This window comes from Plecotus auritus (genome assembly GCF_963455305.1).
Source record: "Plecotus auritus genome assembly, chromosome: 8".
NCBI classification, from domain to species: Eukaryota; Metazoa; Chordata; class Mammalia; order Chiroptera; family Vespertilionidae; genus Plecotus; species Plecotus auritus.
Genome location: NC_137782.1, coordinates 62,363,233 through 62,387,482, shown reverse-complemented (window position 1 = coordinate 62,387,482; position 24,250 = coordinate 62,363,233). Strand labels below are relative to the sequence as shown.

Genomic DNA, 24,250 nt, shown 5'->3' with positions numbered 1-24,250 from the left:
GACCTGGACCCCATTTCTTCCCCACCCTCCAGTCTCTTTTAACAATAAGGCTCCTTCTTGCTGTCCGGTGTGGCTCAGAGCATCAGCCTATGTATGATCCAGATCACAGTTCGATTCCCGATTAGGGCACATGCCCAGTTGCAGACTCAATCCCCAGTAAGGCGTGTGCAGGAGGCAGCCGATCAATGATTCTCTCTATCATTAATGTTTCTATCTCCCTCTCTGAAACAATAAAAAATTTATATATTTTCAAAAGAACACCACTATCAATGTGACAAAGCTCCAAGGACTATGCCTCTTCTGTAATCCTTGGAAGAATTTGAAGTCTCTATTGGCAAGGATGGCAGGGTTTATTAGGATTACTGTGACACAACCTATAATAGAATACAGGATATAATCAACGGCAGAGGGGGACTCACTGCAGACTTTTGTTTATCTTCTCAATTAAAAAAGGAACACCAAGGCCCAACTTCCCAAAACATATTATAAAATCTAAAATGTGAAACCTTTGTATTGCCAGGGCAAAAGATCTGGATGAGGGAGGCCAAGTTACAGCTGAGGACTCACACCACGGTAGCACTTCTTCCAGGCTGTCTAGCCCAGCATTTTTTATGCACAACACTTATCCTGCAAGATATTGGGGGGCAAAGGAGGCTACAAAAATCTACATATTCTATGCTTTTAAAGAAACACATTCAAATATTGGAACACCTACAACTTGCTAAGCACTGCTTGTTCTCAGTATTGGGAACAAAACTCTGCTCTCAGTATTGACATTATTGTGGGCAGGACAACGATGTTTTCTGTGCAGTGGGCAGGGACCTCTGAAGTGTGGGGTCACTCCAGGAAGATACTTTGGGACAAGCTTAACGTTTTCTGTAGGTGGGGTTGGGCATGGAGTCAAGAGCATTTTCTAAAGACTAGAGATAATCGCATGTTTATGCGCTCATGAAAATGTATGTCAGCAAACTAAAACTTAGGTGGTCATGGAACTTGTTTATCTACTCTCAAACTTTACCATGGAACTCTTTTCTTTTCCCCTTTTCACAGTTAGGAATACTCAACACTGTTTCCCGACACTGGAAATAGTGGCCTCATTCTTCTCACAACCAGAATGTGACCAGAAACCCTCAAATGCCTTTGCTTTGTTACTCTATAGAAGGTTCCCTTCCAGCTGAGCTGTTTGCTGAGAGGTAGCAGGCAAAAGGTTAATGTTACTTGTGAATGGGTAACCTAGGGCAACCCACCATTTTTAATGGGTTCCTTAGAGTCAAGCCAATTAAACAATATCTCAACTGGACTATCTTAAAGGGTCAGGATCAGTTCAGAGATGAATCTGTTTTGAGAATGAAATTAAAGATGCATTGAAATTGTCAACATAACTATGCCAACCTATCACCAAACTGTAAAGTCCCATGTCTTCCCCTGAGGGGTCCCACTAAATGAAAACATATACACACAAAAGTAATAGAGCACTGATTACACAAGAGGCACTGATCCTTGCTTTATTTACTCAGTAACATCCAACATTGGGAACTGTGTGGGCGCAGATACAAAAGGAAGATGGCATAAACAGCAGTCGAGTTCATCAGAGCAGTGGCCGCAGCTCAGCCAGTTTGAAGGAATGCTCTGCTCCCTCCAACACTTTACGGCCAAAGTATTTTATAACACTTGGCTTGTACTTTAAAATTAAGGGTCACAGTGATTAAAAACAACCATGGTCAAGACATTCAGGGCCAAGTGACTGGCTGCTTCTGAGCTGCTTAGGATTAGTCTTGCATCAAGAAAGTAGGAGCAACATTATGCCCTCATCCTTGGCAAGTGTGTGCAAGGCAATCACAGCAGACATATAAGATGATCTTTCCCTCATGCTCAATGGAGAAATACCCTTTCAGCCAAATCCTCAGAAGGCAGAACTGGAGGCACCAGAAGCACCACACACAGGCAGCATCACCTCTTTCAAAAGATACTTTAATACAGAAAATAGAAAAGCATTTGTGGTGGGTCTTTTCAAACCTGGAACACAAGTTGTGGAAGAAAAAGAAAAACTTCCTCTAGTATCATGGTTTAGACTTTTTTTGTACTGCACATGCACATCTCTTATGAGACACACTTCACAGCTGTTTCTAAGATTCTCTTGGTGGCCAATAAGAAAATTCAAAAGAGGGAGGGTACCTAGCACCTTGTATTCCCTCGTGGTGACAGCTAGAGGACTTGGCAGTGAGGTAGTAGCAACAACCCTCACGTAATGAAATGAATTCATATCTAAGTAATCATCCCCTGGACACTAAAAATAGGCTGTCCTCCCAAATCTCATGCTCCAACCGCCCTCTCGTGGGAAGCTGTGTCCACTTTATGCATCTCAGGAGAAGCTGAGAGGAAATGGCTGCCCAGCTGAAGTCACTGCCAGTGTCGTTTTCAGGATAAGGATGCAGAAACCTCACCAGATCCCAGGCCCAAACTGTTTTGCTGAATTCATTAAGCACAATTTTTTAAGAAAACTGAAGGACAAACCAAATTGAAAGAATCAGTTATAATAACTTTAATTTCTCTTGCATTTTACAGAAGTCTGTGAACGATTTTAAAAAAGCACCACCTTACCCCATCTCGTTTCTCTGACAGTTGTTAAAGTAGGCAATGATTATGTCAACAGCTTGAGCATCGGCATCTTGCAAGGATTTCAGACCAACCAGCCATACACCAAAGAACTTGGCAGCTTTTCTATCTTGTTTTTTTAATACAATGGTATATCCACTCTGATGGTAAACCAGTCCAGCCAAATTTCCACAACACACTTTGCAAAATCAGTGGTGATTAGCAAATTAGTTAGCTTTGGCACGGAGCTGTGCTCGCTTGCCCGTGACAGCCTGGAAGCCGGTTTTGATGCTGGCAACAGAGCATCGAGAATGACAAGTTTCACACTGTAAGAAATAGAGTCGGGTGTCCTTTTGCAGGATTGTGTCAGGTGATCGGCATGTGTGACAGGTGACATATTCCTCTGCAGGAAAAGCAACATACAGAATTAACTGGTGGCCCGTGGTTTCTTTCCTCTAGAAACACTTCTACACTGAACTCTACAAGCCCAGGCTGGCACCCAGACCAAGGAAGCTTAGCTAAACTTATTTGTAAGTTTATCCCTAAACTATTCCAGGGTAAGAAAACACAAGCCATCTGCTGCGATGCTTCAGGTACTAAACCATGGGTTGGGGGGCGGGGGGAAGACTTCAAATGTCCAAGGAAGCAGGAACACTAGCCAGATGCCTACTCATGCTTTTTTTTACAGGAGAGCCACTAAGAAAGACCTTACAGCTTTCCGAGGTAGGTGGGAAGAGACCTGTCAATTTTACGTGATGAAGGAGATAAATGCAGACCAGGCCTGAATGCAGACTGATTTCTCTGGGTTGGCCTTCAGCCTGGAACCAACCAGCAGCCTTGATTGGCTGGGCCTTGTCCCTGCACCCCCCAATCAGCGGCCAAGAGCCACCTCCCTGCCCCACTTCCCCATCACTCTCATTTTACCTCATCCTTTAAGGCCAGCCTTTCCAGCTCCATTACAAACCAATGACTCCCCAAAATAATACAACCTGATGAGAACATTTCAGAGTGATGTACTGAGATTAAATCATACACTTACTGATATATCTTCTCAAAACATTTTCTATCTGTTTCTGTTGGAATCTTCCTTTGATTACAAGTTGGTTATTACCATCTATAGAACCACTATGAAAGAAAACAAATATCTCCATTATTGCTTTTTCCTATAGGGAACCAAATTCCAGGATCTTTACATTCAATGAATTTAAAATATATTCAATGGCATAGGTTAAATTCTAGAAGTAGTGCTATACTACCTGGTTTCTCAAAAATTATTTTTAATTAAGTAGTTGGTACCTGATGACCTATCTACATTTCCTAACACTTAATCCAATTTCAACCAATTAAGTCTTCAGCAACAAATCAAATTTATAGTTGATTTTAAGTCTAAACACAAATTGCTTCCTTAACTGTGTGATGGCTCATTCATCCAACAAGGTAAAACACTTTTACTGAATATATACCATGTTCAAAGTAAGACCTATTTTTAAAAATTCTAGGCACCAAATACATATTTTGATTATCATATAGAGTTGATGAAAATGTCCTAAAACCGATTGTGGTACTAGTTCAATTAATTATGTGAACACTGAATTGTACATTTTTTTATTTTTTAATATATTTTTATTGATTTCGGAGAGGGATAGAAACATCAATGATGAGAGAGAATCCTCGATCAACTGCCTCCTGCACGCCCCCTACTGTGGGGATCGATCGATACTCCAGGACATATGCCCTGACCTGGAAGAGAACCCTGACCCCAATTCTTAGTTCAATGCTCAACCACTGAGCCACACCAGCTGGGCTGAATTGTATATTTAAATGTGTAAAATATATTTCTATAAAACTGTTAATCCCTCTACCCCTCAAGTACAGTTGGAGTCACAGGCCACATATTGTCAATGGTACTTAAAACGTTTTGAGCCCAGCCGGTGTGGCTCAGTGGTTGACCGTGGACCCATGAACTGGAAAGTCACGGTTCAATTCCCGGTCAGGGCACATGACTGGGTTTCAGGCTCGATCCCCAGTGGGGGGGTGTAAAGGAGACAGCCAATCAATGATTCTGATCATTGATGTTTCTAGCTCTCCCCTCTTTTTTTTAAAAAAGAGAAACTTTTTCAAAAGAAGCTGATGACAAGCACTTTGAGAGAGCAAAGCTCTAGGCTAGACATTTGTTAAAAATTACAAATCACAAAGTGAAACAAAATTCATCCAGGTAGTGTTAAATTTCAACATTTCACTATAAAAATGACTTTTGCACCCTAGCTAGTGTAGCTCAGTTGGTTGAGCGTCGTCCCGTGCACTGAGAGGTCACCATTTTGATTCCTGGTCAGGGCACATGCCAGGGTTGCAGGCTCCATCGCCAGTGCGGGGCATGCAGGAAGCAGCTGATCAATGTCTCGCTCTCATTGATGTTTCTTCCCCCCCACCTCCCTTCCTCTCTAAAAATCAATAAAAACATTTTTTAAAAATGACTTTTATACCGAATCTCTGCTGTGATTCTCCTTTAACTATAAAGTCTTATTATTATCCTCCATGGACTGGAACCCTTAATCTACAGGCTATGGTGAATTCTAATACTTGATGTAGAGAATGTTTTTTCATTCACTGTCAAAAGAAATTGACTTTTTTCAACCCTATATTAAGTCCACTGACCTTAAGAAATTATTCTGAGAAGTAGGGAAAATACTGCTAACTTTTACTCCTTCACTAATTTATGCAAGTTAAAAATAAGCAATGATCTCTCCCAATTTTTTTGGGGGGGAGGCAACCAAAATTTTTGGTGGCCTTAAAAAATAAAAAGCAACGATTATATAATTTACATTTAAAACTTAATTCTTTTACAACATATCTACCACTAGTCAAGTAAACTACTCCTTAACCCCACAGCAAGTGTAGCCAATTCCAACAGAGTTTCAAGAAAAGGAAGAGAGCAGAACACGTTCATTATCTCTATACTGCCAGCAAGGCACAGGATTAAGTCTTTTAAAAGAGCTCAAGCTCCTGAGAAAAAGCAGATCTGAGTTTGCATGCTGACTGTACCATTAGTTATATGACCAACTACAACTTCACTAAAATAGTTTCCAAATCTTTAAGACAGCTAATATTAATTTTTATTAACAGTTCATGCAACTGTTGTAAGACTGAAATGGTACCCAAGATGCTCAATATGTGTTATTCATCTTTATTATGCCCTGAATCTACTTATTTTTAAATAGACGGTTGGCTTCCTAGCACTTAACAGTCAATTCAATGGGGATGGACTGGCTCGGTGCCTTCAACAGGTGAGCTCTTAAGATAAGGAAGTAACTAATTATGGATCCCTGTTTCAACGTTTCTCTTGTGCCACTCATCAATTTGTAAGCTGTATTTCATCAATAGCCTATTAACAATTTAGAAATAAATACTGACCTAAGAAAATAATTTCCTTTGAAATCTAATATTTGCTCCATAAAGATCTAAGAATCCAGTTAATGACAGGAAACTCTCAACACAGCAGTGTCATGATTCATTCTGGTATGCCAACAGGCCTGTCAGATGAGTCACTGTTAATTCAGGTCTCTATTCCCAAGCAGCCAAGCTCTCCCACAGAAATGAGTTGAGACTTCCCTCTTTCAGTGGCCTAGAAGTTCCTCTGATAATCAGGTGAAATTTTTTTTCTTTTTTTTTATCCTCACTTAAGGATATGTGTTTTGTTTTTTAATTTATTTGAGAGAGAGATGGATCCGTTGCCTCCTATACGCACTCTAACCAAACCCGTAACCTTTTGGTACACAGGACGATGGTGCTCCAACCAACCAAGTCACCTGTCCAGGGCAGCGAAATTTTTTTTCTAAGTGTATTACATATCCTTTTCAGATTAAGAAAAGTTCTTATGAAATGTCCAGTAATACTGTATGTAACTGCACTGAGTGGCCAGATTATTATGATCTCTGAATGCATAATAATCTGGCGTGTGTGTGTGTGTGTGTGTGTGTGTGTGTGTGTGTGTGTGTGTGTGTATTAGAGGCTCGGTGCATGAATTCGTGCATGGGTGGGGTCCGGCCAGCCTGGCCTGGGGGAGGGAACATGGGCAGTTGGCCGGCCTGCCTGCAGGTCGAACTCCTGGTCGAGGGGACAATGTGCATATTAGCCTTTTATTATATAGGACATACACTGAGTGGCCAGATTATTATGCATTCAGAGATCATAATAATCTGGCCACTTAGTGTATATATAAATGCAAATATAGTTTCTTACCTTGTACCCAATTCAGCCAATAAAAATGCGAGGAGATGTTTGGGCTGACGATGTAATCTAAAAAGAAAGTAGAATATATAAACTATCCTCCATGGAAAACTAACCAAACTTTTAAAAACCAACTTGTTCACTGTTTCAATTTGTGACTATTCTGCTATTAGGTGAACTTTAGTGCACAGTTCATCAAACTCTGAAATAAAAGATATGTAATACATTTTAAAGACCATAAAATAATATTTCAAGTTATTTATAAATACTGTACATACCTATGAGTAAATGTCTATAAACATGGACAGAAAAGGTAAACAACTTTAGAAAGTAACATCTTTTTCTGGGAAGGAAGATGAAAGAGATACAAACAATGGCTTTAATTGTAACTGTAAAACCCTCTTTTAAAGAAGTAAAAAGATATGAAGTAACTGTGTCAAAAGGTCAAATACACCAAATCTGGGCAATAGGATACTTGGGGGTGAGAGGCATGGAATGTGATGGTAATTAAAAAAGCTCTGTCTTGCCGAAACCGGTTTGGCTCAGTGGATAGAGCGTCAGCCTGCGGACTGAAGGGTCCCAGGTTCGATTCCGGTCAAGGGCATGTACCTTGGTTGCGGGCACATCCCCAGTGGGAGGTGTGCAGGAGGCAGCTGATCGATGTTTCTCTCTCATCGATGTTTCTAACTCTCTATCCCTCTCCCTTCCTCTCTGTAAAATATCAATAAAAAATATATTTAAAAAAGCTCTGTCTTGACAATGTCCATCTGAGGAAGGGGCACACCAAATTTAGCTGTTTTCCCTGAGCTCATTTGCTTGGCAAGCCCACCCCAGCCTCAAAAGCTTTTCTACCTCCCTGAGTTGGCCAAGCTCCTGTCTGAGGAGTACATTTAGCCTCCACACTCTTCACTCCATCTGGATCCATTCTCATGCATCAGCATGAGTTGGCTTCTCTAACCTCTGGATGTCTGATAATACAAGCCCTGAGACCTGTAAGTAGAAAGAACTGATATATTTGAACTCTGACTTTCCTCAACGCAACTTCAACAACTATGCATACTCTTTCTACCTGTAATGAAGTCTTCAATTAGGACCTTTAACATAAACATCACTGAAAATTTGGTATTTGGAATGGAGATTCTCCATTAACGAACTTACAGTTTACAAATATCTGTAAAGTTGACAAAAGAAGTTTTCTTGGTTCCTACTCGGACAACCTGTGGAGGTTTCATGACAAATTTCCTTTTCTCTCCAGCAACCATATCTGGATTCTTTTCCCTCATGATGTTGAACACTCGATTCAGTAGCTATAGAGATAAAGTGGTATTCATGTACATTCTTATTAATAGCAGAAAAGTATACTGGAATCTTTGCTTTACCTTTAAGCAAACTTCACTTTTTATTAAATACACACATCACTCTACATTCTGGGAGCTCCTTGAGCGCAGGACTCAATTCTCAACCAGGATCTGGTCCATTATGAATGCTCAATTCCTTGTTCAAAGTCAATGAATGAATAAACCCCTACTAACTCTGCTGTTTCTATGGGAAAGTATCTGATACAGTCAAGAATAAGATTCAGGAAAGCCCAAATAAGCAAACTCCATACTATTCTGACCCCAAATTAGCCAATTCCTCCCTCCACTGCTTCCCCTCCCATTCCAGGGGCTCTATCTCCATGTTCACAGATTCAGATGGGAACAGTGAGTACTATAATGACTTCCACACTGGCTGTGCCACATGAGGGCAGCAGGCAATGCTGTGCACTGGCTACATAACCTCTGAGTCTGCTTCACTAACAATTTGGAGTACAATGGCCCTTCCAATTCAGCGAGGATTTATCTTGCTTTTCTTTGAGTTCTAGTGACTAGCTTAGCCCCATTTCCGTAACAGAATCTGTCTTACCTCCTCATACGTGTAGTCTCTTTCTGAGCCTGCCCAAGCAGGGCCTGTCTGGTTACTGAATGAGATACCATCATCTTTTTTGCTGTCTTCATCTTCTAAAGCTACAGATAACAAAGACTAAGAATGAGGGGTAGAGGCAGATCTAGAGAAATGAAAGTATCAAAGACATTTGTCTTCCCTCCCAGAACTACATTCAAAACAGCCTCAAGCATAAAGGCATTAAGTTTCATAAATAACCTCTCATTCCTTAAAAATGGGGACTTTCATAAACAACCCTTAATAGAGACCTCTCTAATTAAGAATTTGTGATAACACAGACACACCTAACTGTTTCTTGATTTAACAAACAAGATAAAATAAGGCACTGGGATAATTAGAAGAAAAAACATCCAACTATTTAGGTACTTAAGAAACATCCACATCCATAAAAACCCATCTGCTGACTATAGTAAAGTTCTTTAAAGACCCTATGGCACTTAGAAACTAATAAAACAGCACTTTTAACAAAATGAAAAAATCTTTTCCAACATTTAAAATTCAGTGACAGTAATTTTCCCAATCACCTGAAGCTGCATGATTTAGTAAATTACAATTGCCAAATTCTACCCCCATGAAATCTTTAACTGTCATCAAGTTAGATACTGTTTTCCTTTTAGCTTCCATAATCAGGTGGAAATAAGGGTAAAAAAATAAATAAATAAAAGAGGAGCCCACCTATCAAAGAGATTAGTCCAAAGGCCTAAGTAACAAGCCCCCAATATTACCTTCATCTTTCTCTAGAATTTCATCCTCATCTGGGAACTTGACATTTTTCTTTTTCTTCTTTTTATTGCCAAGCATAATGTCAAGGTCATCCTCTGGTTCAGCTGGTTCTTGAACATCACTTTCAATCTTAAGATCCTAAGAAATTAAGACATAAGTTTCAACATTTTGATTACAGGATTTTAAAAAAATGATATGGGCTGACATCCTTTTAGAGGGAAAAATTTTAATATTCAAAACTGAAGTTACATATAAGAAATGTCTCTTATAGGTGAGCCAAAGCGGCTCAGCGAGTCCCTGTCATTTACACTGGAAATTTGAGACAGTTCTGTGGGATCTTTTCCTTTCTTTTTATTCACCAGCCTTGGGGTCTTAAAAAAATATTATCTGTTTCCAAACCAGGTCACTATCAGAATCACCTAGTAAATGTTTATTAAGATTCTTAAATCTTTTGACTGACAATCTTTAGCAGGAACAAGGGTCAGGAGTATTTTAAAGAAGTTCCTAAGTATTCTGATATAATCAGTGGGAGGAGGATTTTTTTTCCTCCTGACACCAAATACATGGTGTTTTTCCACACCAATTCTTCAACTCTCCAACTAACTGGGTGACCTATAATTCATTTTAACTCTGAAACTACCTGTAGTTAGTGATAGACTCCACAGGTTTAAGGGCTCGGTCCCACAAGACTATCCTCACTTCAGAGGCCAGTCACGACTGATTAAATCACTGACTGCTGGTGACTGAACTCAAGTTCTAACCCCCTTCCCCATGAAGAGGGTTAAAAGGGGGAGGGTGGCTGGGTGTATATGAATTCCAATCATCTAATCATGGCTTAATTTTTCTGATGACCAGCTCCTACCTATACTGAAGCTATTCATGAGTTCCCAGCCACCAGTCATCTCAAAATTGACACTTTTACCATTCCAGAGATTGTAAGGGTTTTAGGAGCTGTGTGCCAGGAACCAGAGACAAAGACTAAATATTTTTTATTATACCACAGTCAGCCTTGCTACCAGACTTCGAAAAGGTATTTGGGCATCACTTCAATAGATGACATCATTAAAGAAGGGAAAGGCAGAACCCATGGAGAACTAGGATCACATGAATGAATGGAGACAAGGTAAAGGTTGATCCCAAGATTAGTTGCTATAGTCATAGATGAAAATAGGGCATGTCACAGCCCAGAAATTAGTCATAAACCCCCAAGAAGAGCCAGTCTCATTCTCCAATCTCTCCCTCCTTTCATGAGCTTATCCAGCTCCCTGTCCTGAAATGTGCTGTCAACATTACCTATCAATATCTATTTTTGTGTGCTTACAACTGAACTAGTCTCATAATGGCTATAGTAATTTCAGAAATCTTATCAGCAGAAAAGTTTAAATAGTTGGGAGTAAATGAAGCTCAGCTCTAAGATCCCATATCCAGCTGTGTGGTCTTAGTGCCATATTTGGCCATTAAAGACCAATCAGCCCATGTGTATTAGCTAGATAATACACAAATAAAAAACCAGTTATTAACTTAGTCTCTAAGATGACAGTCAATAAATGAGAAACTCAGATATGCCAAATATCAATTAGCACATACCAGCCAGCTTTCTAGTCCTATGCTATTATTTACTTTATCTCAGTAAGATCTACTTCCAACCCGAGGAAAGGAAGAGAACAGCGGTATTTTTCAAGATTTTTCAAAAGCCCTGTGATGGTCTGAAAATTCAGATAGGAGAGCAACCCAAGTTTTTAAAAACACATCACCTACAAGTTAACGTCCATGCCCTGACTGATAAAGATATTGGTAATACACTCTTACGTTATGACTTCAATAACAGAGAAAAAAGTATTCAAGCACTTAATAAGAGTAGATAGAGCTTATATAAGTAACTCTACAGGACAAAAGCTACTAACCAGAGGAATCAACCAAGAAAACCTTGTTAACCAAGATTTTCTGTGATATATCTCTGATGTGTCACTTTGTTATCCAGGATATTTAAACCTCACTTGTTCAGTATAATTTGAGCATCTCTCTTTCTCAAATTCCCTGCAATAGTAGGAAGAGAAGAGAATTCCCAAACAAGGAGAAAATAAGATAAATCCATGTAAAATGATCTTGTTCTAAATTATTCTGAAAATGGGGAAAATATCTTACTTATTTCAGTACCTTAGCAATTAGTACACAATGTCTGATGACTCAATGCACTCACCAATACACATCTGAATTAACCAAGTCGTGGAAACTGTGACACTATTTCCAAAATGCAATAAATTACTATACAGTATACATTTCCTGCTACATTTGGGATACACCTTGTTTACTTAAGTTTGAGCAAATAAACTTTACCAAAGAAACGTTTGGGTAAAGGACACAAAATGGGATCTTTAAGAGCAGACTTTCAGCTCATCCCTCCATCGATCCTATTCACCTAACTATCCACCCATGTATCTACTGTACTTATTCAAAAGAATCCTAAAATATTTATATTGGAAATCGATCTAGTATTAAGAGAACCAACAAGATCAGAGAACTCCATAAAACAGCCTGAGTGCTCTGGTTCTCCCACGGGCCATAAGATCATCAGGCACAACCACCACAGGTTGGTGCTCAGAGGTACACATACAGTCTTTGTGGCTCAGGTGACACATAAATGTATGTTTCTTCAACATGCCACCAAAGTTTAACAGAGGAAACCAAGAGAGTATTTGGTTCACAGATTTCTCACTTATTGAAATACTAGAGGCCCAGTGCACAAAATTCATGCACAGGTAGGGTCCCTAGGTCTGGCCAGCGATCAGGGCCCATTGGGGCCTTTCTTTGTTCCACGACACCCCCTGGTGGTCAACACACGTCATAGCAAGCGATCAAACTTCCGATCAAACTCCTGAGGGGACACTTTGCATATTAGCCTTTTATAGATATAGATCTCTTACTCACCCAATTGCAGTCTAGTTAATAACAAGAGGCATTTATAGGAGCTGCCCCCGGGTGGTCAGTGTGCTCCCACAGCAGGAGCGCAGCTCAGCTGACTGATAGGTGCCAGACGCAGGGCTCACCGCTGGCCACCACAGCAGTCTGGAGACCACAGCAGAGCAGCAGCGAGCCTACCAAGCAGTGGTGGCTGCGTTTTGGCCTGATCTCCACAAGCCATGCCAAGGGACCCCACCAGTGCAGAATCTGTGCACCGGGCCTCTAGTTTTGTAATCATTTTACAGGCCCACAATAAAATACGTAAAACCCAAATTTACATTCCTTTTCATCATAATTCCTTTAAAATACCTTAATCAGACATAATGACCATAACAGTGTGATTAAGTACTAACAAAAGCAAAGCTAGTAAGAGATGAAACAAAGAGGGAGAAACATCAGCCATTGAGCAACCTTTCAAGAGGTCAAATTTTACCTTCAATAAGAAAGCAATACTACCTTTACACCTTCTTCCGCCTCATCAATATCAAATATCTTTTTTGTTTTTTTCTTCTTTTTCTTTTGATTAAAGAAGTTCAAGTCATCTAGATCGTCAGAGGCATCTAAAAAGACATAATTAAGATTATTAATTAACAACAAACAGAAGGCAAAGCATCCAATTATGAGTTAAACCAACATTTAAGCTAGTAATTAGGAAAAACCTAATTAGAAAGCCATATTGAGAACATTTATGAATCTGATCATATCATGCCTCACTGTTCCCAAGACAAAGTCAGGGTTTTAACACAATTTCCAAGGCCCCCCCAGCTTTCTCTCTCCACTTCTGCTAACATCTTATCTCCCATACTTTAATCCCTGGTTCCAGCCCAAATGAAGTACTTCCACTTTAGCAATGCCTGTGGTCTCTCAACTCCAACCCTTGCCATGGACTCTCCCACATAACTCTTACAGGATCTTGTTAGAGTTACTTCCACTAAGAAGCCTTTTCTAAGCCTATCTATCCCTTTCCCCCAATTGGATGCCCCCAAGGTGCTTCAATAGTATCTTCTGTCATTCCAAAGGAGGTACTTACTGGCTTGCTTATCTATCTTCCTAATAGATACTAAAAAGAGATACTAATAGATAATATGCTTTGTTCACCTATATCCTAGTGCCTAGCTCTACTTGTTAATCAATCAATCAATCAATCAATCAATGCATCAACAAAAGGCCTTATAAAGTATTTCACATTCATCAAATGAGGCTACAACATGAATAAAATGAATTTTATCTGTCATTACTGAGTAATATTGGGTTACGTTCAATAAATTTTCCATTTGTCCTACACTGTTGTACACTAGAAATATTTTAGGATCCCTCTGCTACAACGTTTTTTTCAAGGAGCTATTTATGAATTCATTTTGTCTTACTGCAAGAATGACTTACTTTCCAAGTTTGTTTTAATCATATACAAGATGCTTAGCACATGATAGAAGTTCACTGAAAGTCAGTTCTCTCTATCTCCAGTAGTGTCTTATATTCAACAGATATTATGTTTACTGAATCACTCATTTCTAATAAATAATTATCTTTGTCAAAGCACAAAAGTGAGTAACTAATGCTGGTGTCTAAACTGAAACACTTTTTAAATAATTTTAATTTCTTCTGTATGTTTTCAGACTTGCTAAGACACAAAACTACCTATCTTGGTCTTATTTCTTTCTGCCTACACTCAAATACAATCACCATTAAAATACAAAAAGAGACCTGACAGGTTAGACTGGAAAATCAGCCCTGGAATGACAAGGTGTAGCCACTTGTGGATTCAGTAGGAATTTTCCTGGAACGAATCTACCAGAAATATGGCAAGGTCCAGTGCCCACAGACTGTTGATGGCCTCAACTTTCACTGGAATAGCCTTATCAGACTGAGGGGTCAATGTATGCACAAAATCCGAAACACAATGGAAGAGAAATAGGCCTTTCAGCAAAAAAGTGCCTCTCTCACATCTACCACTCACCTTTTTTCCTACTGTCCTCTTCATCAGCCTCTACATCTTTGTCCTCAGTGGGCTCTGGCTCCACTTCTTTTGTTTCTGAGGGTTGAGTTTCTTCTGTCTGGGCATCCCCTTCCTCATCTAACATAAAAGGCTTCTTCTTCTTCTTTTTCTTCTTGCTCATAGTAGGATCAAAAATCATCTGTTTAAAAGACAATAAAAAAGGGACCAAGTGATTGTTTTCACACTCCAACTATGCTGTATTCTCAAAAGACATATACTTAAAAGTAAGAGTATTTCGCTCTGGCCCAACGTGTTTCTCAGTGGTCAGAGCATGGGCCCAGACACTGAAAAGTCGCGGGTTTGATTTGTAGTCAAGATGCATGTGGGAGGCAACCAATTGATGTGCCTCTCTCACATCAATGCTTCTCTCTCTCCATCCATCCATTCCTCCCTTCTACTCTCTCTAAAAATCAATGGGAAAAATAACCTTGGGTGAGAATTAACAAAAAAGTAAGAGTATTTGATGCACTCCAGTACTACAAACAGGATTAGAAACAAGGCCATTCAACCCTCCTTATACTATTAAACATGGAATGAAAGAGAAACCAAGATGGCGGCATAGGTAAACACCTGAACTGCTGCCTCGCACAACAATTTCAAAACTACAACTAAAAGACAAAACGGACATCATCCAGAACCATAGGAAGGCTGACTGAGTGGAAATTCTACAACTAGAAGGAAAGAGAAAAGCACACTGAGACTCACAGGAGCTGCGGAAGGCAGAGGTATAGAGGCGTGAGCGCGGAGAGGGCTGACAACTGAGTATGTGGCTGGCTTTCTCAAGCGGGAGGGAGACAAAAGCTCCCGACTGCTCTGAACTCCAGTTCCGGGCGAGACTCTGGGGACCCAGACTCATACGGGGAGAAACTGGACTGTCTGGCAGCGGGCAAAACTCGAGGGCGGCTTTCTCTCAGAGGTTCTTGCAGCGATTACCACAGGACACTGAGATCCAGGGGCCTCTTAGGGCAGGGCTGACGGGAAGCCATTGAGGTTTGCTCCCCACTGAGATCCCGCCCCACGCAGCCATTGCTGCTTGCTCCGCCCTGAGACTCTGCCCCATCCAAGCTGAGCGCAGAGGCTTTTGCATATGAATGGCCTGGTCCTAAACTTACCTAACAAACTGCAACTGAGTCAGTGAGACCCAGAACATCCAAAAGAAGGCCCAAGGCCCCACAGCAGCTTGCATTGCTTCACAGCTGGGCCTCATCTGGGCATCTCCAAAACCCAAACAAAGAAGAGGAATCTGCAGATCTCTCCATAGCTCCTGCTGGGTGGCCTCAGGCAGAGGCAAAATTAGCACCTCCTTGGAGATCCAAGAGCCAGTGTACCCAAGGGTCAGAGTGGGACCATCCAGATTACAACTCCTCAGATCCATAAGGCACACACTCAGGAGGCAGACTCAGTGAGCACCAAAGCCCCACTGAAGCAAGTTCTCCCAGCGTAGACACAGAAGTTCTCCCAGTGTAGACACAGCTGATCCTCACAGCCAATTGGCCTGGAGGTCAAGTCCTCCCAGTGATACCAACAACAATCAAGGCTGAACTACAACAAGACTGTGCACACAGCCCATAAAGGGGTGCACCAAGAGTGTCCACCTCAGGTAACTGGGGAGGATGAGCCACTGGGCCCTATAGGACACCTAGCACACAAAGCCACTCTATCAACTCAGGGAAGCAGCCAAAATGTGGAGACAAAGAAACAGGTCACAAATGAAAGAAATGAAGGAAAGCAAACTACTGGATATAGAGTTCAAAACCACGGTTATAAGGCTTTTCAAGAATTTTCTAGAAAAGGTCAAAAAATTTAGTGAGACCCTGGAGGATATAAAAAAGGACCAACTAGAAACTAAGCATACACTGACTGAAATAAAAAATAATATACAGAGATCCAACAGCAGACTAGAGGATCGCAAGTATCAAGTCAAAGATTTGAAATACAAAGAAGCAAAAAATACTCAACCGGAAAAGCAAAAAGCAAAAAGAATCCAAAAATATGAAGATAGTATAAGGAGCCTCTGGGACAACTTCAAGCTACCAACATCCAAATTATGGGGGTGCCAGAAGAAGAGAGAGAGCAAGATACTGAAAACCTATTTGAAGAAATAATGACAGAAAACTTCCCCCACCTGGTGAAAGAAATAGACTTACAAGTCCAGGAAGCGCACAGAACCCCAAACAAAAGGAATCCAAAGAGGACCACACCAAGACACATCATAATTAAAATGCCAAGAGGAAAAGACAAAGAGAGAATATTAAAAGCAGCAAGAGAAAAACAGTTACCTACAAGGGAGCACCCATACTCGATTATCAGCTGATTTCTCAACAGAAACTATGCAGGCCAGAAGGGAGTGGCAAGAAATATTCAAAGTGATGAATAGCAAGAACCTACAACCAAGATTACTCTACCCAGCAAAGCTATCATTCAGAATTGAAGGTCAGATAAAGAGCTTCACAGATAAGAAAAAGCTACAGGAGTTCATCACCGCCAAACCAGTATTATATGAAATGCTAAAAGGTATTCTTTAAGAAGAGGAAGAAGAAGAAAAAGGTAAAGATAAAAATTGTGAACAATAAATACATATCTATCAATAAGTGAATCTAAAAATCAAGTGAATAAAAAAATCTGATGAACAGAATAAACTGGTGAATATAATAGAACCAGGGGCATAGAAAGGGAGTGGACTGACAATTCTCCAGGAAAAGGGTGTGGGGGGTGCGGGAAGAGACTGGACAAAAATGGTACACCTGCCCTGACCGGTTTGGCTCAGTGGATAGAGCGATTCCAGTCAAGGGCATGTACCTTGGTTGCGGGCACATCCCCAGTGGCGGGTGTGCAGGAGGCAGATGATCGATGTTCCTCTCTCATCGATGTTTCTAGCTCTCTATCCCTCTCCCTTCCTCTCTGTAATAAATCAATAAAATATATTTTTAAAAAAATGGTACACCTATGGATGAGGATAGTGTGTGGGGGGGTAAGGGCAGAGGGTGGGGTGGGAACCGGGTGGAGGGGAGCTATGGGGGGAAAAAAGAGGAACAATTGTAATAATCTGAACAATAAAGATTTATTAAAAATATCAACATGGAATGAGAGTGGAGGGGGGTGTTTCTTAAACATGTGCACCGCCTTTCAATTTGTAAATTACCACAAGGTACAGCAACTTCACTTTTAGTTTCATGAGCAAATGTGGAGACTTTATGATGAATTAATCGCAGAATTTAGGGAAGGGACCTTAGTAATAACCTTTGCTACACCCCTCACTTTGTGGATGAGAAAACCAATAACTAAGCAGATTATACATGTTTACTTAAGGTTGGTAACCTGGGGTTACTACACCAGAAGACATGACTTAATAAAAAAAATTTTTTTAAATATTATCCTAAAGTTTAGACAAACCTTTAAGGAAATCCACCAGCAACCCTTCACATAGCAAATCTGTGAGTAAGAGAAACTTCTATATAACCCTTTAATCTGCTTTTTGCTTCTGGAACACTCAAAGTTTTCTTGGGTTATTTTTATCTAATGTCCATTAGAGAATAAGCAAAAAATTAATTTATACCTTGCTGTAGACTGTACTGATCACTTGGGAAAAAAATACAGATGAAGTATTTTATTTTTTTAAAATATATTTTATTGATTTTTTAAAGAGAGGAAGGGAGAGAGAGAGTTGGAAACATCGATGAGACATCGTTCAGCTGCCTCTTGCACACCCACTACTGAGGATGTGCCCGCAACCAAGGTACATGCCCTTGACTGGAATCGAACCTGGGACCCTTCAGTCCAGTCCGCAGGTCGACGCTCTATCCACTGAGCCAAACCGGTTAGGGCCAGATGAAGTATTTTAGACATAACAGTTTAAATAACATATAGGGTAGACTCCAGTAGAGTGGAGTGAGGTCACTGAAGTCAAACAAAATTGGATTCAAATACCAAGTATTTTTTTCTTTAAGCCCCTCACCAATTTATGTCCAAATTCTATCATGCTTAAATTTAGCATTTTCCCCAATGAAATGCTATGACAGTACAGTGAAGTGTCTGGTGCCCAAAGGACTAAATTCAAGTCCTGACTCTTGCTCTTACTTGTATTACCCCAGGTTAAGTTCTTGCCCTCTCCACACCCGACTGAACATCAAACTGCAACCCAGGTACATGGCTTTGACCGGGAATCGAACTGAAGACCCTTCGGTGCACAAGCTGACACTCTAACCACAGAACCATACCAGCCAGGGCTTAAATTTCTTTATGTCCTAAGTACATTAAGGAAACTGAGCTACACTGAAACCAAACTGTGGTCTATAATAAGGTAGGGTTGGTATCGTCCTCACTCGATAGAGAAGGATCTGCAAGATATTCTGGAAACTGATATAGCCTCATCTCAGTTATCCTCTCCTATCTTAAGAAGGACCTAATTGTATAAATGAGTAATTCTGAAATGCAATCAGTCTGAAGAACTTAATTTGGCAAACTTAAAGAAGAACCAGGAGAAAAGAGTTCCCCACTGCTGACCTACTAAGCCACAGGTCACCCTACATGGAATGTCCAAGGAGGTAACTACAGTTCATACACACTCCTGAGATATGGAGATTTGGCAAAAGGACAGAGCACTCCAGGTAAGTTTGGTTGTCTGGCAGGGCTTACAATTCATTTATTGCTTTTTTTTCCAAGTAGCAACTACCCTGGAATAATAATTACATTTTATTATTACTCAGCATGACAGAACAAAGATGAGAGAGGTCCTGAAATCAAAAGAGGACAGCCTCACAAGTGCCTTATCCTCTGAAAAACATTCGTATTTAACCTATAGGTTAACAGTTTATTTGTAGCCTTGTAAAGGGTTTGAAACTGCAGGAATTACACACTGAAATAATTAATATCTCTCCTAATTACTGACTCTGGATACTTAAGACACACGCATCCCTTCATTTTATTCACACCACCTCTCAGAATTAAAAATAAGGAAACCAGGGATCCCAACGCAGTGCCCAAAGCAGACCTCCCCCAAACCACAAGGCCCTGTTGGTCTTGACTAAAAAAATGGCTTTTTAAGACTGAAAAGCAACATAAGACTGTTGTTATCTCTAGGTGATAGGATTCTAGATTTTTATTTCTCTTTATATTCTTCTGCATTCTGTACACTTAGTACAACACACATTCCATTTTTAAATCAGAAACTTCTTTAGCTTAAAGCTTCTTTTGCAAACCACCTTACTGTGTTGTATGAAAACCCAATGTTCTGACACTTGGTGAACGGGATCTAGTAATAAGCAATCTTAACTATTGACAGCACTTTTAAAAAATTGGTCTGGAAAATAATGAATGCCTACAGATTAGAGGATTTTTCCTTACAGGCATCACCCATATTTCTTTTCTTTTTTTTTTTTTTTAATATATATTTCTTTATTGATTTCAGAGAGGAAGGGAGAAGGAGAGAGAGATAGAAACATCAATGATGAAAGAGAATCATTGATTGGCTGCCTCCTGCACGCCCCTCACTGGGGATCAAGCCCGCAACCCAGGCATGTTCCCTTGGCCGGAATCGAACCTGGGACCCTTCGGTCCGCAGACTGACGCTCTATCCACTGAGCCAAGCCGGCTAGGGCGTCACCCATATTTCTTAAATACTGCTTTTTAAAGGTCTTGGTTCCACTAGGTTAAAAAAGGCTATGTTGTGGTGAATTTTGACTTTAATTACCAGGTATAAAAAGAAATGTGTACAGCCCTGGCCATGTTGCTCAGTTGGTTAGAGGATCGTTCTTATGAGCCAAGATTGTGGATTCGATCCCCTGGTCAGGGCACATACAAGAATCAACCAATGAATGCATAGATAAGTGGGACAGCAAACTGATGTTTCTCTCTCTTCCCTCCTTTCTCTAAAATAAAAAAGAACTGTGTACAGTTTACTTTCATTGTTTCCATGTAGAAATTTTTGCTTGTCTGTAAAGTAGTCAGAAATTAAGATTGGCCTAAGAATACTTATCTAGTCTAGTCAATAATATTGGAGAAACCAGAACCTCACATCCCTCCAGAGTGGAAGTCAAAGACTGGTACTAGTCCCACTAACTTGCTGTGTAATCTTGGGCAAGTAAACCTCCCTGGGCCCTAGCTTCCTGTCTATAAAATGAAGTTGGACTGGTAGACCTAAAAAGTGCCAAGCTACTTAATATTTTATTGGCTTCCAAAAGTTCTCTACTGGAATGCTGGTTCTGCCATATTCCACTTCCTTCAAAACCTGACCCCACTGCTAAAACTGAATCCTCCAGTACCACAAATCTCTCTGTTGATGGCTCTTTCTATCTCCTGTACAAACTAGTTGATCTCTCTTAACTTCCCCTATATCACTTGTGAGCACTTTACCATAGAAACTACACAAACAGCACCCCACAGTACTTTGAACTACACAAGTGTTTTATTTTTAAAGGTTATGAAGAGCTTAGAAAATATGTAGAAAAAACAAACGTGAAACACTGCCACTCTCAGAACTTTTGAAATACAGTAGCCCAGAGCAATGTCTACCATGACCTCCAAGCAAGAACCATCTACCTTCAGACTCATTTTCTCCCGAGAGAGCAAGAGCCTCCTGGTCACCTAGATGTAGGCAATCCTATCTAATAAAAGAGTAATATGCAAATTAACCATCACTCCACGACAAAATGGCGGCCCCCATAGCCACAAGATGGCGGCGGCCAGTCCCCTCAGCCCCACTGCTGGAGTGTCCGGGCCTGTCCGCCGGAGCAGCGAGGCTGGATCCACCACTGGAGGGGGCAGATCCAGCCTCCCCGCTCCACCGCTGCTGCAGCGTCTGGGCCTGTCAGTCCCGTGGGGGTTCGCGGGGACCAAGTGGCGAGCTGGATCCCCCCCCCCCCCAAGACACGGCAGACAGAGCCCGGACAGCAGGGCTTGGGGGCTTCCCTAGCACGGGGGCAGCGGGGAAGCCCCAGGACCAGCAGACAGAGCTCAGACAGCAGGGCTTGGCGGCTTCCTTAGCAGTGGCGGCGGCAGCGGGGAAGCCCCAGGACCAGCAGACAGAGCCCGGACAGCAGGGCTTGGGGGCTTTGTTCACAGGGTGATGGCAGGGAAGCCCCAGGCCTGGCAGACAGAGCCCGGACAGCAGAGCTTGGGAGCTTCCTTAGCAAGGTGGCAGCAGGAACACCGCCAAGCTCCGCAGACAGAGCCCGGACAACAGGGCATGGGAGCTTCCTTAGTGTGTCGGTGTCAGCGAAGCCCCCAGGCCTGGCAGACAGAGCACACTGCAGGGCATTGGGGCTTCCTTCCCATGGCGCATGGCGGTGGCAGGCAGAGAGTGGGCAGCAGGGCATGGGGGCTTCATCTCCATGGCTGCAGCGAAACCCCCAGACCCCGCAGAGAACAGAGAACCACGGGAGTGGGCCTAAGCCACCAGTAGGACATCCCCCGAGAGCTCCTGGATTGTAGAGGGTGCAGGTTGGGCTGAGGGACCCCTGTGCACGAATTTCGTGCACTGGGCCTCTAGTCCTATCTAATAAAAGAGTAATATGCAGATTGACCATCACTCCAACACATAAGATGGCTGCCCCCATGTGGTAAAAGATCCTGCCCCCATGTGGACACAAGATGGCCACCACAAGATGGCCAGCAGGGGAGGGCAGGTGGGAGGGACCAGGCCTGCAAGGGAGGGCAGTTGGGGGCGATCAAGCCTGCAGTGGAGGGCAGTTAGGTATGACCAGGCCGGCAGAGGAGGGAAGTTGGGGGCAAACAGGCTGGCAGGGGAACAGTTAGGCATCAATCAGGCTGGCAGGGGAGTGGTTAGGGGGTGATCAGGCTGGCAGGCAGAAGCGGTTATGGACAATCAGGAAGGCAGGCAAGAGAGCAGTTGGGAGCCAGCAGTCCTGGATTGTGAGAGGGATGTCCGACTGCCCGTTTAGGCCCGATCCCTAAACGGGCAGTCGGGACATCCCTCGAGGGGTCCCAGATTGGAGAGGGTGCAGGCTGAGCTGAGGGACACCCCCCTACCCCCGTGCACGAATTTCGTGCACCGGGCCTCTAGTATTTCATAGATCTGTAAGTCTACTACTGGCTCAGCCACTTACTATTTGATCATGGGCATGATACAACACTCAAAGCCTCAGTTTTCTCATCCATAACATGGGGCTAACAATAATACTTATCTTACAGGACTATTGTGGAAATCAAATGAGAGATTGGCGTCCCCTCCAGAATAAATCCAAATTCCTTAATTTGGTCTTCAAATCCCTCCATGAACTAGCCACTAACTATATTTCAAGGGATTAGCGCTAACCAAATTAGGATAGTCTACTTTCTGTGAGCAGTCTTACCTGTCGTCTTAACCATCCTTTACCCTAAGATGAGCCTTTCCATCACAAGAGGAAATGCTAAGGATCGTTCATGGGCTATCTCAGAAGGCAACGCTCCAAAAAGCCTAGGATTTTTCCTCTTCCTTCTCTCCAAGGCTCTATAGACCAAGCACTCCAATGTTTACAGAAATGAATTACAAATTCAAGAGCCCCCCCCCCCTTTTTTTTTGGTGGGGAGAGCTGGCCGGGAAGCAGTAACGCTCCCACCAGTGTTAATGAATACCTACTGACAACACCTAAAATCCAATTTTATCTTAAGTCGTTTGATTTCACATGAACTGGGATACATCTGGCCAGAGGGATTTGAGGAAATTTGCTGAGGTACAAACACGAGGGTAGAAAAAGGCCCAGACAGCTTCGCGGCCCCAACTTCCCGCTCTCGTCACTGTGAACTCCGTGAAGGAAGACTCCGGGACTCCACCCTAAAACTTTGCAAAGTTAGACACTTTTTGAGGCTGAAGCCTCTTGACCTCTCATCCTATCTCCCCCACCCACTGGACTTTTTAATAAATAGTACTCGAGATGAGAACAACGGCGGATACCGATCAGGAAAAGCCAGCCTGCAAAAGTTTTTAACAAGGGCGCTCCGCCGGAGCGCAGGGAGGCTCCTTTCGCCACCCCCGGCGCCCAGCGAGGAGTGTTGGAGCTGCAGTGTCAAATCGAGAGGAATGCAGGGGTCGCCAGCCCCAATCTCGTTCCGTTGGGGCATTAACCGGCATTCAAGCCCCATTCTAGGTGAGCGACTCCATATACTCTCCATTCCGGAAAAGCCGGCTTCAGCACCGCCGCCCTGAGGAGAGCGGGACGCGGCTAAGACCGCGGCTCCGGAGTCCTCGCTGGCTCTACTGCTCCGGGCCGCCTAGGCCCGGCTGTCCCACATGGCGGCCGGCCGCTAGGCCGCGGACTCGGTCTCCCACACGGGGATGGGTTCGGCTCCCCGCCTCAGTCCCAGCCTTAACGCCAGGGTCGGGCCCTCACCTCGTCTCCGGACATGGCTGCGGCTCGAGTAGGCTCCACACGGACGAGAAGTCGGACAGGTCAGCCCCAGGCCTCAGCCGCGGTACAGATCTCGCCAACACCTCTCCCACAACCGCACTAGGCTCTTGCATCAGCGAAAGGGATGATACCCCGCCCTCGACTCCCAAGCGCTGAAAATGCGCCTGCGCAGAGCCCGTCACGGCGCAGGCGCGCGGAGGCGCTGTCCTAACGCGCTGTCTGGCGCGAGTTACGCGGCGACGCCGCATATCGAGACAAGCCGGGACTTGTAGTCCTCTTAGAGGAGGCAGGCAATTGCACGGCGGCCTCGCAGCGACCCAAGCGTGTGCGTGACGTCTGAGGAAGACTTCCAGGAAGGTTCGGTTTTGCCTGTGGTGACTTTTACTTCATCCTTTCGCGGAGTGGACAGTCTGCTTATACAGTGAATTCAGGGCTATTTCTCCTGGGTTAGGGTGAGAGG

At 42.6% G+C, this 24,250-nt stretch overlaps 1 protein-coding gene across 2 annotated transcripts; it reads right to left on the bottom strand.

Moving 5' to 3' along the window:
* Positions 1-1,479: 1,479 nt before the first annotated feature.
* EIF2S2 (eukaryotic translation initiation factor 2 subunit beta) lies at positions 1,480-23,954 on the bottom strand. Of its 2 annotated transcripts, XR_013961462.1 has the most exons (10): positions 23,773-23,936; positions 14,408-14,585; positions 12,907-13,010; positions 9,492-9,627; positions 8,728-8,828; positions 7,981-8,129; positions 6,835-6,891; positions 3,635-3,720; positions 2,602-2,998; positions 1,480-2,016 (listed from the first exon to the last, which is right to left on the bottom strand). XR_013961462.1 is itself a non-coding variant. In XM_080684718.1 (9 exons), exons 1-9 carry the CDS (start codon positions 23,785-23,787, stop codon positions 2,823-2,825), a joined length of 1,002 nt encoding a protein of 333 aa, XP_080540844.1. In that variant the 5' UTR covers positions 23,788-23,954; the 3' UTR covers positions 1,955-2,822. The 2 variants fall into 2 exon arrangements, 1 of the variants encoding a protein (XP_080540844.1); XM_080684718.1 differs by having other exon boundaries at positions 1,955-2,998; positions 23,773-23,954.
* Between the last annotated feature and the right edge of the window lie 296 nt (positions 23,955-24,250).

Excerpts from the sequence above, each read along its gene's own strand:
- EIF2S2 (XM_080684718.1), bottom strand. Across the intron at positions 9,628-12,906 it reads AGGCGGAAGAAGGTGTAAAG|GATCTTAAGATTGAAAGTGA; the intron begins GTAGTATTGCTT and ends TTAATTTCTTAG. Across the intron at positions 8,130-8,727 it reads GAGACTACACGTATGAGGAG|CTACTGAATCGAGTGTTCAA; the intron begins GTAAGACAGATT and ends TTATCTCTATAG.